A 16,332-nucleotide genomic window follows, 5' to 3' on the forward strand; every position below is an offset into this window, starting at 1 on the left:
TAGGCCCTCATCTCACTCGGGAGCCAACTCATCCCAGCCTGAGTGGGACGGACTTGGGCTCGAGTGAGGGGCTGCTAGATCCTTTTGTCTTTGCTAACAACAGGTGGGTTAGCAGTGCTCCAGAAGGGCCTCCTGTGCCTGGGTACCATCTGTGTCCTCTCCCAGCGTCCTCTTCACAGCTGCAGACAAGCAGTAGAAGTTGGCCACCAGGCCTGCCGGGCTGTCACAGCTTCCTCCCTCGCCAGTGAGTCCTGTAAGAAGGTGCTGGAGCAGATCCTCCAAGGGCCCGCAGGAGCCCGTGGTCTCCGCCCCTCAGCACAGCGGTGCTGATGCGAGGACCCCGTTCTTACTACAGATTGCGAGCTGTGGTACAGGGCCGGCGACTCGTCACATGGTGTCCAAGTGGCAGGTGGTTTAAGTGCGCGTTCCAGACTCATGCTTTCTCCAGCACCCTCTACTCTCTGTGTTTAACCCCAGCATTGAGCAGTGTGAGACAGAAATCCCAAATCCTTACATACGTAACCTCAGAAGTCCAGATCAAGGGCAGAGTTGCAAGACCTATGAAAGGTCATTTTGTCAGCCTGATCAGACAAAAACATCTCCTAGCAAAAATAATTCATGAAAACCAAGCTTCCTTTTTTGCGGAAATTGTTAAACTCATCCTAAAATTTGTATGGAATTATAAGAGACCCAGAATATCCAAAACAGTTTCAAAAAAGAAAAAAGGACAGAGTTGGGGGACATACTTCTTTATTTCAAGACTTACTGTAAAGCTGCCGGAATTGGAACAGTGTGGCTCTGACGTATTAATAAACAGTGAAGCAATTTTGAGAGTCCAGAGATAAACCCATACATCTGTGGTGACAGTGGTGCCAAGACCATCCAGTAGGGAAAGGATTGATCTCAGCATGATTCTGAGACAGTCGACTCTCCACCTCCAAAAGAATGGACTTGGACACTTAACTCATGCCATGTACAAAACCACCTCAAAGTGGACCAAAGACTTCAGCATAAGGCTGTAAGACCAGTTGAAACGTCTTGTAGGACAAGAGGAGAGGAGACAGAAAGAAATTGGAATACTAAGAGGAAGAACAGAATTGTTAGATATCCTAGGGTCATAAGTGAAAATAGAAGGAGATGGGAAGAGTGTAAGGCAGAGGGAGGAGAAGAAGGTGGTGCACATGGGGAGAGCAGAGGGCCTCGAGGGGCAGCTGTGGGGTGGGGTGGGGGAGATAGGTCGGCAGCAATCAGCCCACGAGTACCGGAGGCGGGGGGCTTCCCCGGTGGTTCAGACAGTAAAGAGTCTGCCTGCAATGCAGGAGACCTGGGTTTGATCCCTGGGTCAGGAAGATCCCCTGGAGGAGGGCATGGCAACCCACTCCAGTGCCCTTGCCTAGAGAATTCCATGGACAGAGGAGCCTGGCGGGCTACAGTCCATGGGGTCACAAAGTGTCAGACACGACTGAACAACTAACACTTTCACTTTTATGGGAGACAGTGGTCGTGGGAAGGACACCCAAATAACCTCTTGTCCTTACCCAGGGCACCCTCGGTGGAAAGCAGACCAGTCCGTGCACATTGGCTCCTGGTCACTGTCAGCTAATAACTGTAAGTTGGATTTTCTCTAGAATTTAAAAGCCTATAAGCCTTGTTTGAACTCCCCTTTCACAGCATACAAATTAGTTGAGTGTCTCGTGCCTAGTTGTTAGGTCCTCTTCCATTTCAGACCCCGGGTCCTTCAGCGTTAACACAGTTCAGTCTTGCCGTTTCTCTTGGGCCTGTTACTCGGGAGTGTGTCCAGCAGATGGCACTGGCGTTCTTAGACGGCAGACCCGTGCTCTGAAACGGCAGTGCCCGGTAGAAGTGAGGTGTAAGCCGTGTGTGTCAGTTTGTTTTCTAGGAGCCGCATGTAAAAAGTGAATTCTTCCTGGGTATAATGCCATCCCTCTGTGTCTGCGGGGGGATCGGTTCCAGGACCTGCTGTGGGGAGCAGAGTCTGTAGATGCCCAAGTTCCGCAGTCGGCCCTCTGCACGCGCCGTTCCCATCCGCACACTGAGCCGGCTGTGGAGCGTGTGGTGCTGTAGTGTTAGTGAACAGTCCACGCACGTGTAGACCCTCCCAGTTCAAACCCAGACTGTTCAGAGTCAACTCCACTTAACCCAGAATGTCCAAAATAGTTCAGTATTCCAGCAATATACAGAAAGGTTAATGGGGCGTTTTGCATTTCTTTTCACACCAAGTCTTCAGAACCCATTGTGTGTCCACTTATAGCACATCTTGATTCAGATGCTTAATTTTCATCAGGAATACTTGATCTCTGTTTGGATTTCACAAAATATACATTTGAAAAAGTAGATTCCTATACCTAAGTTGATCCAAACACACTTAAAAACATTTAAGAGTTGGCCAGTGACGAAATTATCAGGCTTTAAATTTCGTAAACTTAAAACGTAGCTCCTTGTCATACAATACCACACTTCAGATGCTCAGAAGACACGCCTGGTTAGTGCTAGTGAAGGCGCAGCGCAGCTCTGAGCGATCTGTTTTTGCGCGTTTTGTGGTTTAACCGTGTGTAATTCTCCTGCTCGTAACTGAGTGGTCGGCAAACAGACCTCTTCCCGCCACACATTAAGCGCTCACGCTACCCTTCTGGCTGTGTTTGACTTGGGAGCCACCAGTGCTGAAATCTCCGGTCGGAAAGCATGACCACGCCTCGTTCATGGCGTTGTGCAGCGAAGCAAAATGTCTTGGATTAGAAATTGCTTTGAATTATTTGTTTTCACTGTAATCTTTTCTCTAGGCCTTTGTGTGTTTTAATACAGTTCGTTTGAATTGGCTAAATAAATCATTTTGTTTGCTTGCAAAAGTCCCAAAGGAGAAACTTTAAATCCATATACATGAGATTCCTGCTATGTTTAGCTGTGCATTTGCCAAAGGCTTGCGGTGTAATTTATTTCCTCTTAAAGCCATAGTGCAGTCTGGGAGATGGCTCTCAGCTGACCTTGTTGTGACATAGAGATGAGGCAGTAGAATTTAGAATCTGGAATGGATGAGGGTACTGGTCTTTACAGTTAATACAACACAGAGAGCAGCCACGCCATATGTGTGTAATTTCTTTCCAGCCAGTAAAGTGAACTAAGTCAGTTAGATGTCAAGCAGTTCCTGTAAGAAACTACATGGCTAACGTAAGTGGTGATAGCTGAATCGATTAACCTGCTGAAAATCTTGAGAGAAAATGGAACTCCCTGGTCCCAGTGGCACCTGCCCTGCCGGCTGGTTGGTGGTGAGGTGTTTGCTGGTGGGTCCGGACGTTCGCTTAACACACATAGAGCAAGTGTGAGGGGCAGAGTGGGGAGAACGCTGGGGTGGTGGAGCTTCCTGTCTCAGAAGACTGGGAAACCAGGACAGTTGGACGAAGCGGGTGCTTAGTGAGAACCTTTCACCCAGACCTGGTGTTGCCCTTTTGTTACTGTTTCTCAGTAAATCACAGGTGTTTGTATAACTGCCCGGTAAGTGTACATCTCTCCAGTGACAGGAGTGTCCACAGATATTTTTTTCTACCGTCCATTTAAACAGCATCTTTCCCACTACATTTCTAACTGCCACGTTCTCTCCAATCCTAAGCTCACCTGCTCTGTGGTGGTTTTGCCTGATTGTAACTCTCTTTCTGGGGTACGACGTGTTCTGTTTCTATCCGGTCATATTCCCTGAGCTTGAACATGGATATAGCTCCTGACCCCCTCACTCCCCACACCATTCTTCTCTGCACAGACAGTCCCAGTTGTTCGGAGTTAATATGGAAACCAGGAAACATGCGACTGGGCCCTGCTGCCCCCCCCCCCAACCCCAGTCTCCTAGGTCACAAGCCTGTCTGAGAACATGCTGCCTTCTTTGCAGGGACCCTTGTTTACTGTTTTCTTTCCTGAAGTGTCATCTTTACCTTCAAACAGAAAGACTGTGTCTCTGCTTCCCATTACGATCAGCATACGTCTTTATGGGATGTGTCATCATGTAGGCCTACCATCACATGTGTGTATTTTTAACATTTCTCAAAACCAAACTTGGTTATTTTTTTGCTGGCTAATGGTTCAAGTGAATCTACGTTGTCATTAAGCACTCCCTCAGTTGTTGGCTCTCTGCAGTATTTCACTGTTAGGAATGAAGTGACTGTAAGCATTTTTTTGTTTGGCTTAACTACATACATACAGCTGCCGTCCCGTCTTTTAAAACTGTTGCCTTGGGCATTTCACAACTGAAATCACTGGGTCAAAGTGTTGATCATTTTCATCTCTCTGGATGAGTCTTTCTGGGAGACTCATCTTCATGGGCCCTTTGGTGCCCCAGTAGATACCGCTGGTGGGGGATGGAGGTGGTTTTCAAGTGAGCTCCACTCGATGACAAGTGGTGACTGCAAGGTTCTAGTCTCGCAAGTAAGCCTTGCCGGCAGCAGGCGGTTAAGCTTGAGCGTGTGCGTGTGGCCCCACTCTGCTTCCTCTCACATCCACTTCTTCCATAGCTCAGCCCCTCTTCCTCTCATCTGCTGGAGAGTTCATACATCTGACCAGAATGTTCTTTGTGTATGGAGTGGAGAGGACAGTGTCTGTTAATGTTCCTGTTTCCACTTCCGCCTCTTTCCTCTTGCCTGTCCCAGCCTGAAGCTGCATTTACTCACAGATGGTGGTCACACGGTTACATCTGGACTGCTCACCAGCCTTACCAAAAGCATTCTGGTTAAAACTAAAGAGAGGCAGAAACTAGAGAAAAGAGCAAAGAAAGCCAGGACCAGGTCACCTGAGGGGGTTGAGTTTAGTTTTGTTTTTAAACATACAGCTGGATACAACTTCTACCCTGAAACGTATTCCTGAGTCAGTGCCACTAACAAGAGGGAGATAGGCCCTCTTCTCTTCTTTCACATCCATGCCTGAACTTCCTCCTCGGTGTCCTTGGTCAGGTGCCCTTGGTTTTCCCAGAGCCTGCTCAGGACTTTCCCACTTTTCGCCCTTGTTCTGCTGCGCTGCATGGTGTACCCCTGGGAGTGCACTGGGTCTGTGCCTTCTGAGGTGCTCTTTGAGGTGCAGGGGCTGGGAGTTGCTCTTTGACTGTATGCAGAAGTCGGGGTGCTGTGGGCACAGCTCCCCTCGGCCAGTGCCACTGCAGGTGTATGTCTCCCTCCGCCCCCCCACACTGCCGGCCCCCCGGAGGAGCGCCCTCTGCACAGATGCCACTTCTGCTTGCAGTCCTTCCGTGGTTTCCCATCACATGCAAGATGAAGTCCACGTTCAGCGGTTTATACCAGCTCCTCTCAGCAGGCCGCTGCCCACCCCCAACCCTGCCGATAACCTGTGGCATCCTTGAGTTACATGCAGTTCCCCAAATTCGCCAGGCTATTTAGAGCCTCCAGCCTGAGCCAGGGCTGTTCCCATCACTTGGAGTGCTCATCCTGTCCTTGCTCACTAGTCAGCTTCAACTTGTGGACCAGCTTCTGTCATTTCCGTCATACAGCCTTCTTCAACTGCTTCAAATAATCATCTTTTTCTACTTAACATTCACTGAGCACTTTGCTAGTCATTGTGCCAGCCCTTCACACATGTGACCTCATTTAATCCTCATAGTCCTGGGAAGCAGGGTCTAGAATCCACAGGTTCCAGGCTTGAGGTCATGGAGACTGAGCTGTTAGCTACCTGGTGACACTGCCTTTTCTGGGTTTTCCTTCTCCCTGGCAGAAAGCACTCTGATTTGCCATGTGTGTGCCCCTCATCTCTGTCCTTCCCCTGGCCTGGGAAAGAGGAGACGGGCAGAAAAACTTTGAAGATGCTGGAATGAAGATGGTCATTTTTCATATCCGTTATAAACTTCCATGCTCTTTGCACTTCCTTGTGGGAATCATTCATTGCAGCTTTGTGTGTAGCTGTCTCTGTGGGTCTCTTAGGCTGTCTGTTGGGCTTTGATGCTGTAAACATTTTTCACTTTCTGCCACGTGGCAGCCTACTTGTGTCAGTTACTGAGAGTCATGGAGACTGTAAAAGGGGAAGAAGACATGGTGCCTGCCGTGGCTTGCAGAGACCACGTGGGAGGCAACTGGCGATCAAAGACTGTACGTTTGAGTACTTGTACTAAGGATAATTATATAACATGCAAATTCTTTGGTATGGCATATAAGGCCCTTCAGGATCTGATTCTAGACACTCTTTCAGCTTTGTCTGCTGCATCCCCGTAGAGCCCCAAGCCCCAAGCATCCTGAGTGTTCTGTGGTTCCCTGAACCCGCCATGCTTTAAATGTCTGTTCCTTTGTACACTCTCTTCTTTACCAAGAATGCCTTCTCCTCCCTGCCTGCCTGGTGGCTTCTTACTGTTTTCTCTGACAACCTTCAGTGCAGCTTCCTTTAGGCTTTTGTCTTTGGGTTTTCATGGCCTTTGTCTTTTTTTTTCCTAGTGGTATGACCCTTATATGATACAGATTTTGCAAGTCTGTTCTGCCTGATGAATGTTGAGGGCAAGGCACATGTCTCAGTGATGGAAAGATGAACAAGTGACAGTGAAAATAAGATATGTGGGATATGAGGGATATGATGGAGTGATGCTCTCCCCGCGCAACTGGCTGGCTGGCAGGAATCACATTTGGCTGCAGGAATAGAGATCTGAGTAAAGGGGCTTAAAGAGATCAGGGGTTCATTCCCTCATGTGACACACGTTTGGAGGCAGGTGGTTAAGCGTTGGTGTGGGGGCACCACGATGTCAGCAGGAGCCCCACCCGGCAGCTCCACATGCCTTTCACAGGCCAGAACGGAGTCACGTGGTCCCCCCCAGCTGAATTCTGAAGAGAGAAAAATATATGGTAACAAATGGAAGTTATTTGTGCGTTTAATTTAAAATGACATTTCTTAAAAAAAAAAATTTTCAATCTGAAAAGGCTTTTCCTCAAAGAAGATACAAAAGTAGCCAATAAACTCACAAAAAGATGCTCAGCATCCTTAGTCACTAGGGAAGTACAAACGAAAACCACAATGAGATAGCACTTTATACCCTCTAGGATGTCAGTGGAATCACAACAATATGGTGACAAGCATTGACAAGGACATGGAGAAATACATTACTGGTTTTGCAAAAAGAACTGTAGAATGGTGCAGCCACTTTGGAAAGCAGCCTGATAGTTCTTGAAAATGTTAAATGTTGAGTTACCGTATGACCCAGCAGTTCCATTCCTGGCTTCCAACCCAAGAGAGTGAAAGCCTCCATCCGCACAACAGCTTGCACCTGAATGTTCACAGGAGCACTGTTCGTCACAGCCAGCAGTGGGAACAACCAAAGTGTCGTCAAGCTGAATGAATCAGCAGGTTGTGGCTTCTCCATATAATGAGATGCATGAGTGAAGGACTGACACTTGCGTAACATGGATGAACCTCAGAAACGTGACTGTAAATGAAAGGAGCAACTTAACGAAAGACCGCCGAGTATATGATTGCATCCGTGTGAAATGTCCGGAACAGGCAGAGATGTAGACACAGACGGCAGATTAGTGGTTGCCTGGGGGGAGGAGGAATGGAGTGAGTGCTAAGGGGTTTCTTTTGGGGGTGATGAAAATGTTCTAAAATTAGTGGTGATTGTTGCACAACTGCGCCTATACTAAAAGCCAGTGTACACTCTGAAAAGAGTGAAATGTATGGTATGTGAATTGTATCTCAATAAAACTTTTAAAAGCCAGAGTTTATCTGTTTGTAAGGCATGTCTTCCAAATTAATGTCACAAGAAAGGAACTGGTAGGGGGTAGGATGGGGTTCCTCAAACCAGTGAACATTTCACAGATTGTATTCGTCTTCTCTTCATTTGAGTCTTAGCTTTAAAACAGATCTGCCCTGCCTGCTAGGGTCAGATCCCTCTGGCTGGTTGCCCAGATGACCACAATTCTGAGTGGTCTCTTTGTTCTGTAGACTTATCAGTTCAAAAACGAACCTATTTTTCTGAGTCTCCAAAGCTGAGGAATGGAGCTGCCAGAGGGTCAGCAAATAGATGTAGAAAGCCACTTTATCTGCAGACCAGCAGAATGCCAGAAGGGTTTGCTCTATGGCACCCTTGTTCCTTGGAGATTTTCTTGCTGATGGATGGGCAGGCAGCTGGAAGGCTGTGGGGGAGTCATGTTTGGAAAGGTCTCCCTGCCAAGAGTCTGCAGACAGACAACTCCCGACCGAGAGCTCCGTCTCCATAAGCCTCCAATTTCTCCATTGGTGAAACCGGAGTGATAATAGCCTTATCACACCAGGGCAGCGTACTGTAAACACAAGGTTTGCACCAGGGGTGCGGTTCTGGAATGGCGAACTGGGGCTGGCTCCCGAGGACACAGAGTGAGGAGTGAGAGGGTGACATTTGTCTGGCAGGAGACAAGGGCGTGGACGTGGGGAGCGCTTGTCAGGGTGCCCGGTGGTAGAACTGATGAGAAGGCTCAGTAGTGGGAGTTGCCTGAAGTTCTAGATTTGATGAGATGTGGTTAAGTGATACTGGTCGTTGGATTAAAAAACTCATCCTCCTTGCTCTCTCCCTTCTGCCCTTGGAGATACAGGTTGAATCCAGGCCCTTCCTTGCCTCGCAGCTGGGAGTTTCCACGTCACCTCCCCTCAGCAGGGACCAGTGAAACATCTTTTTTATTTTTGCAGGTTTTTATTGAGAGACCAGAAGAAGAACTTCCATCCTCAGATCTCTGACTCCTAGAGGTGCCATGGAACCTTTTCTCTTCCCCTTCCTTTCCCTTCCTCCAGCCCAGGGTCCATGTGGGGAATTTGCTTATCCCCAGGCTCCTCCCCTTGTGACTCACTAAGTTGGTCTCTGACATGTCCCTGGGAAGGGAAGCAGGGTGGGGGTGGCATCCCTTTGCCAGGGAGAGTGACCGGTGATACATCTACCCTCCCACAGGATGCACCGGCTCAATGACCTGTAAGGGCCGTTTCAGCACGTCCACCTGTCCCGAGACCTGACCTTAGGTGAGAACATAGGCTCCCACTCAGCCCTCAGGCTGTCTAGCTGCTTACAGCTGAAGGTCCCTCTTGTCTAGAATGGACAGCATCACCTAGCAGTATGCGTGCTCTAGTACCATGAACGACATCAAGAGTAACCGAGAGCTGTACCTGCAGTACACCGCCACGGCCCCCAAGCTGCTGGCCCACATCTCCAGGCTGCTCGTTGGCTGCCGGAACGCAGGCATTTCTGTACCCAAGGGCATCAGAAACATCTTTGAGTTCACCTGGGAGGAGCTGATCACCGACCCCATGGTCCCTACCCCCTCCGACATCTTGGGCCTGGAGATCAGCATTGGCACCCCGCCCGTGGTGCTTATGGAATCCGCTCCTGTGCAGGCCCCCATCCAGAAGAAGCTGCCCCCACCAGCGCTCCCACTGCCGATGCTGCCCGCTTCCACCGGGCCGGCCAAATTCACGCACTCTCCCACCCACGGCCGCCGCAGGCAGTCCAGCCAGGAGACCCTGCACAGGTTCCAGCGGCAGTCCATCCACCTGCTGACCGAGCTCCTCAGCCTGAAGATGAAGGCCATGCTGGAGTCTGTGTCTGGTAAGTTGGCCAAGGCTGGCTCTGTGAAGCGTGGCCCATTTTCCTGGGCCCGGAGGGTCTGGCCTGGGTGTGTGTGTCCACCATACCGTCCCCAGACAGGTCTGCAAGGACGTGCTGTGGAGAGGTGGCAGCCAAGCGTCTGCTTTGCAAGTCAACTCCTTCCTGAGACCACCCCAGGAATCATCCATCTCCCTCCCCCTCTGTTCCCCACTTTGTCCTCCCATCCCTCCAGCTTTGCCAAGCCCAGATTGAGAGGTTGACAGTGAGCACAGTGTGAGGTCCGAGGTATCGAAGGGCCCAGTTTGTGGAAATGATGCAGTGGTAGACAGAGGCAGCACCCAGGAGGAGGGGGCGAATTGGGAGGGCTGGTTGGTAGCCAGAACCAGGAGAGTCGTGAGAACCGGGGTCTGTCCACGATAAGGGTCTCTCATCCCACTATTGGGGACCTGGGGACTCATCACTGGTGAAACCTTCTGGGTGCTGTTATTTTAAATACCAGTAGCATCAGCTTAGATAGCATCACCAATTCAATGGACGTGAGTTTGAGCAAACTCTGGGAGACAGTGAAGGACAGGGAAGCCTGACATGCTGCAGTCCACGGGGCGGCAAAGAGGCAGACACAACTGAGCAACCGAACAACAGCAACAGAAGCATCAGTCCCCAGCCTGTGGGTGGGGAGAGGGGAAGGGGGCAGAGACCTCGGGGCCACCCAGAGATCATCAGAGCTCAAGGCCCTCTCGCTAGGAGCACCCTCACACCTACTCACCCCCTCTTACTTCCAGGGCCACTTAGGGAAGTCCTTTTCTAGAAGCACTTTCCCCATGCTGGAAAAAGTGAGTAGTTGCCTTTGATGACTTTCTTAGTAGGTGCCAACCCCCTGGACATTACAAAGCGCTTCGTGGAGGCCAGCCAGCTCCTGCACCTCAATGCCAAAGAGATGGCTTTTGACTTCCTGCTTGGCACCATTGGGAGAAACTGTGGCAGTGCTGGACAGATGGGAAAAGGTGGGTACCTGAGTCTCAGCTCTTAGGTGAAAGGTCAGACAATACCAACAAGAGTGCAGTGGAAAGGTCAAGTCCCCAGCTTAAATGTTTGACGTTTCCAAGAGTTGAGGTGGATGCGAAGCAGCAGGGATTCTCACATGCTGCAAGTGAGTGTGCATATTGGTGCCGTTCCCGTGGAGAACAGGGTGGTGGTGTCTGTGAGGGGGGAGTGCTGTAACATCTTACCGCCCAGCAGTTTCTCTGCTGAGTCATTCCCTAGAGCCATGCTTCTTAAACGCTCTGCGGTGAAGGACCACTTTGTAAAATTTTCAGTCCCTTTAGCACCCCATTTCCAAACATGATATTGTCACAGGAACATCAGATTGGTACATAGACTTCTAAATGTTTATTCTCATTTACTGTATTCACCTGGTCATGGCCTGGTGTGGATTCATACCAGGCCACACTTGAGAATTGCACTGCCCTAGAGAAACTCACATACATGTTATAAGAAGTCATATCAGAATGTTTATTGCAGAATTGTTTGGGATGGAAAAAAAAAATGGAAACAACCTAAATGTTCATCAACAAGAGAAAAATTACAGTCTTTAGATGATGGAATATAATGAGAAGTGAAAATGAATCAAGTACCGAAGGACACATATCAATACAGATAAACAAAAAATGGTGTGAAGCAAAAAAAAAAAAAAAGTTATAAAAGGATATGTTTGGTATAATGCCATTTAAATAAAGTGTAAAATAAGAAAATTATAGCATACTGCTTTTGAGTACATTATACAAAGTATAAGGACCAAAGCTGAATGGGAATAATCAGAGGGCCTGAAATAATAGACACAGAACTAGAGGACGTGATCTCTGCTAGCAGGAAGGGGAACAGCTATGATTTAAGAGACAGCAGTTTAGTCACATCTGTACTGTTGTATCTCTTAAGCTTGGTGGATATAGAGGTATTCATTTCAAATGCCTGAAAGTTGTTGCTGTTAGGAACCTTGATGGGGGAGCATAATAAATTTATAACCCATAATCATTTGCCCTAACCTATAAAATCCATCCCCTTTTTAGCATTTCTCCCTGTCCTCTGACTGACTGTCAGGCTTCCCTTGATGGTCAGTGGCTGAACATCTGATGATAGTACATGAACACACAGGGCAAATAAATTACACAGTAAAATTGCAAGACTTGGGGGGAAATGTGGGATTTCATGAACTCAGTGAGAATGATGTTAGAGAGCTGCTGGTTATCCACATGAAGCCACCCGTGAGTGATGCAGAGAAGCAAAACTAGTTACTGCCAAGGGCAGGAGAGTTGTCTAGGGCGACTGCTTCATGGAGAAAGGAGGACTGGGATATCAAAGGGTTGACAATACAAACAAATTTGGACCTTTTCGCAAAAGGCACATGTGAAGGGACTCATGTTTTATTGCTGTCATACAACCATTCAGGAAAAAAAAAAATCACACCATCTGAAAAAACCGACAGTTGTTTTTATTTCTTATAAGAATTAGGCATGTGCTTACAATATCAGTGGACTTATGGTAAATATGAGCTAGAGAAGGCTATGTTGATAAACGTTGGTTTCCTTTCCTAAGGTAAAGCCCTGATCAAGCCTACCCCAACTGTTTACCACGAAGTAGCTTCCCAGGGGCGCAGTGGTAAAGAACCCACCTGCCACTGCAAGAGACACAAGAGACGTGGGTTTGATCCCTGGGTGGGGAAGATCCCCTGGAGGAGGAAATGGCAACCCACTCCAGTGTTCTTGCCTGGGAAATTCCATGGACAGAGGAGCCTGGCGGGCTACAGTTCATGGGGCCACAAAGAGTCAAACACAACTGAGTGTGTGCACACATGGGTTTCTTTCTGCTTTAAGAGGATGCACTCTGCCCGTTGTGTTCAGGGTCAGCTCTGCTCTGATGACACAGGCTCTGATTATGCCCTGTTTATGCAGAAGGTTGCCAGCAGACATGGAGTTCTGCACGCTGCATTCCACATGGGGCTTGGCGCTCCGCTCCATTGCAACTCTGCTTCATCTGGGAGACAGCTGCCTGATGGTCTGTCACGTGGGTAGGCGCGTCCTTGGGAGGGAACAGGTACCCTGGCCCAGCCACCCAGCCTCAAACCTGCGAGCTGCGCTCTCCCACCTGAACGTTGTGTTCCCCAACCCTGAGAGTGAAGCAGTCATCCCTTCAGCGCTCCACCTCCAGGGTATTGCAGCATCTCTCAGGGTCACAGGCTTTCACCTGTGATGCAGTGGCTTCCCTCACGGCTTGTGGTTAACCTGCTGGAGGAGACCTTGCAGAGAGCCAGCTGGTGCTGCTTGTCTGTCTGCATCAGCGGAGCGCTGAGCAAGCCTCCCCTGCATCACGCTCCCCCAGGAAACCCCTCTCACTTGCTGGCACGTCTATTCCTGATGCTCCTTCAAATAAACCTAGAGTTTGAAAAGAAACTCTGAGTGACAAAATATAAATGAGGGAGCAGTCTGTTTCTTTTGGGAAAGCATTCATCCTCGGAGTGCTTTGAAAAGAAGATTCAGATGCCTATTGATTTGTTTTGCGTGAATTTTGCTTTTCTGGACCCGCTACTGGCTGAGGTAGACCCAAGTTGTAACTGAGTCTGGAGTGGTATTCCTTGAGTGCTGTAACTACAGTGTACCCACTGCTAAGGCAGCGTTTCCCTAGTAATAAGATTACGTCCTGTCTCTTCTCCTGTCTAGTCCTGACCTGTTAGGAAAGACAGCTGGACTGCTCCTTGACTTTCAGTGGATGGCCATGTTATGAAATAAAACAGCAAAAAGAAAACAGATAGTCTTGCCACTTTTATATAATAGCTATTTTTTTTACTTTTGCAGTTCCCTTTGTGGTTCTTCTCTCTGTGTGTGTATATTTGTGTATGTGTATATATTTTTCGAAGAATACTATAATTTTTCTATTTTTCAGTTTCCTTTACTTAACAGACACAGTGTAATCCAACATGGCTATACCTTTACAGTTGTCACTCTGAGTGTAGGGTTCTTCTGATGTTCATGTTCCATAATTAACAGAATGCTTAGGCTTCCAGGTTTCTTGCTATTAGTATAATATGCATTGTAATATGCAACTTCATGCATATTGGTTCTTATCACTGTTGTGTTGGTTATTAAGATTACTCTCCCAGGAGAGAGGATTACTGGGCAGAAAGTCTCAGGATGTATACAGTTGTTGTTAAATATTGCTTTCTTGATGAATTTTCTCTGCACCAGTAGGACTGACTGGTTTTATTCCATCTTTCTCAGCATTGGCTATTATTAGTTCTTTTCATGTGGTCCTAATTTCCGGCTTTGGGTTACCAGTGAAGGTGATTGTCTTTGGTTAGTATCATTCAATGTGCAGTCTCTGGGTACAGGTTTTATCTATTTAGAAGGCCATGTTTGCCATTTTCTTTATGAATTTGAATGAGCTGTGATGAATTGCTTGACATTTCCTGACAGTTTCATGCCCAACATGTGAAATGACTGTATTTGGGTGAAGAATAAGCAAATGATTTGATGAAGTTTGTGAAATAATGACCAAGATTTTCCACAAGTAAAGGGGTGCTAAAGTTTAATTCTTAAGTGGTCTGCTATCAAGTGATTTTGTACATGACAGTGTGATTCTGCAAGAGACTGATCTGTTGTTGCAGAAGCATCTGATTTCTGTGACTTGGAGAAGGGGAAGAGATAACTCTAAATTTTCATCTAGCTAGTCCCATGTTTAGTCTCTTGACCTAGTATAGCAGCTATATCTGCATTTATCCTTAGAGTAACGTCACCTTTTGTGCCTGCCTTCTCTTCCCTGCTCTGATTATATTTCATTCTTGAGAGATACTGGGGGCCAGACAGGGGGGAAAACCATAGAGGAGACTTTTAAAGATTTCTCTTAATCACTCTGAGCCTTCTCCAGCAGTAAAAATCTTTTTCTTCCAGAATTAGGTGGTTTTGTAACAACAGGGCACTTTAGAATATTGGCCTACCATATGACTAGGACAGAAAGTTCATTATTGTGCTCTTGGTTAAAACATTAAAATTAAAACTGAAAGCAACGTCCCTGTGTGTCCCACTCCAGATTCCTTTATGAGCATCCCAGCCATGGGTGTGAACTCGCCTTACCAGCTTGTCTACGAGGCCTCTTCTGGTTGTCTGAGCTTTTCCCTCTCAACCGGAAGGGAATTCAAGAAGAAAGCAGGTAACCGTGGTCCCCACCCCCATGTCTTTGGTGGTGGGGATGGTGCGGGGAGGCGGATAGAAGATTTCCTGTGGGGCTGATGAGATGGTTTGGTTTTCCGATAGGAAGGATAGGTAGCTGCCCTGGCTGGAGACCCAGCGGCTGCTAACAGATTGTGTGCCACACCAGCTGACATATCTCAACCCAGTCCCTCCACCCTGCAGTCTCATTGTTGGAATGTTTACAAGCCCTCCACTTCTGTTAATGTGCTTTCCGTTACCTGGGGCCGCACCCCTACCAAACCCACGTCTTCCACCTACTGTGTTATCCCACACTCACCACCTCTGCCCAGAGACTTACTTGTGTACTCACCCAGAAGTTAGGGGAACCAGTGCCTGAACAGAGGTGTTTGGATACCAGACCTTAGCGTGTGTCCCCAGCTGGGCCAGCTTATGTGGGCAGAAAACAGACATGGAGGCTGCTGCTATTCTGTTGAAGAAGACAGAGGAGAAGGAAAACCTTAAAGGAAAGAACTGGTGGCAGGTGAGACCATAGCGTGCGGCACTGACCATGCAACCAGAGCTTAGAGGAGGGACGAACTGGGGCTGGGGAGGGCGGGGAAGGACCTTTGCTCCCTTTAGATCTTCCGGGGCCCCCCAGGCTGTGATGGCAGAGTGGTGGGGTAGGGGAGGAACTGCGTGCACAGAGGATGCATGGAAGCTTGGGGAGCTCAAAGACTGTCTAGTGATTCCCACGACCCTGGAGGTCAGGCTGGAAGTTGAGAAGCTTGGGTTTTATTCCTGAGCCTACCTCGGATGGACATGAGTTTTGCCTTCTTCCAGGCCTCACTCTTCATATCAAGCCAGTCCTCTCACTTTTCCATCAGTGAACAGATGTTTGTTGAACAATCGCTAGTTGTCAGTCACTCTTCTGAATGCCAGGGCTGCACGTGTGGATTCTAAGACAAACACTTCCCTGCTGGAGCTGACATCCTCAGCTTCTTGTTCCCCCTGTTGATGCGTTTTCTTCCCCTCTGAGCATCACTTCCAGCATCCCACTTATTCTCCTGGTTTATCGTATCTCCTTCCGAGCTGGCCCTACATCAGTGCAGTTACTTTGAGGGGAAACAAAGTCTCCTCAGGACACTTTACTGAGTTCATGATTTTTCTCCCAACTGACTTCAGTTCAAGGGTGATGCCTTGAGTAAGGTTGTTCCAAAACAAAAGTTCCATATGTCTGTTGATCTCTTTGTTGATGTGGCTGTTTTCCTCTGCCACCTGAGGATGTGATCACCCTATGATATTGCATCACTCTCACTAGGATGTATGTTCAACAATGCTGCCTTTCTTACAGGTTCCTGATGTTGTTCAGAAGTTATTCTCACAGGAGTGCTAGGGTGGGCGGTTAACCTTCCCTCATAGTTTATAAGTAACCACGTGTCCCAGTTTACCCACTGAAGTCCCAGTTTATGCTGTTGTCCTGACGTAACTACTAATTATACCCATGTTCACTCTAAAGTGCTCTGTCTTAAGGAACATATAGCTGGTGGTCCAGTAGCTAAGACTCCATGCTCCCAGTGCAGGAGGCCTGGGTTCAAT

At 48.1% G+C, this 16,332-nt stretch overlaps 1 protein-coding gene across 7 annotated transcripts in view; it reads left to right on the forward strand.

Annotated features, from left to right (window-relative positions):
- Positions 1 to 1,225: 1,225 nt before the first annotated feature.
- CUNH3orf20 (chromosome unknown C3orf20 homolog) overlaps positions 1,226 to 16,332 on the forward strand; it is a 62,922-nt gene continuing 47,815 nt past the window's right edge. For 3 of the 7 annotated variants that reach the window (XM_020872621.2, XM_020872622.2, XM_020872623.2), the window contains exons 1-5: positions 1,229 to 3,186; positions 8,650 to 8,706; positions 8,906 to 9,556; positions 10,420 to 10,560; positions 14,636 to 14,755. In XM_020872621.2, the coding sequence (XP_020728280.2) occupies positions 9,085 to 9,556; positions 10,420 to 10,560; positions 14,636 to 14,755 (733 nt within the window). In that variant the 5' untranslated portion in view covers positions 1,229 to 3,186; positions 8,650 to 8,706; positions 8,906 to 9,084. Of the gene's footprint in view, positions 3,187 to 8,649; positions 8,707 to 8,905; positions 9,557 to 10,419; positions 10,561 to 14,635; positions 14,756 to 16,332 lie in introns of all 7 variants that reach the window. The other 4 variants (XM_070463484.1, XM_070463483.1, XM_020872619.2 and 1 more) reach the window with 4 other exon arrangements.

The sequence above is a fragment of the Odocoileus virginianus genome, unplaced genomic scaffold, assembly GCF_023699985.2.
Source record: "Odocoileus virginianus isolate 20LAN1187 ecotype Illinois unplaced genomic scaffold, Ovbor_1.2 Unplaced_Contig_3, whole genome shotgun sequence".
NCBI classification, from domain to species: Eukaryota; Metazoa; Chordata; class Mammalia; order Artiodactyla; family Cervidae; genus Odocoileus; species Odocoileus virginianus.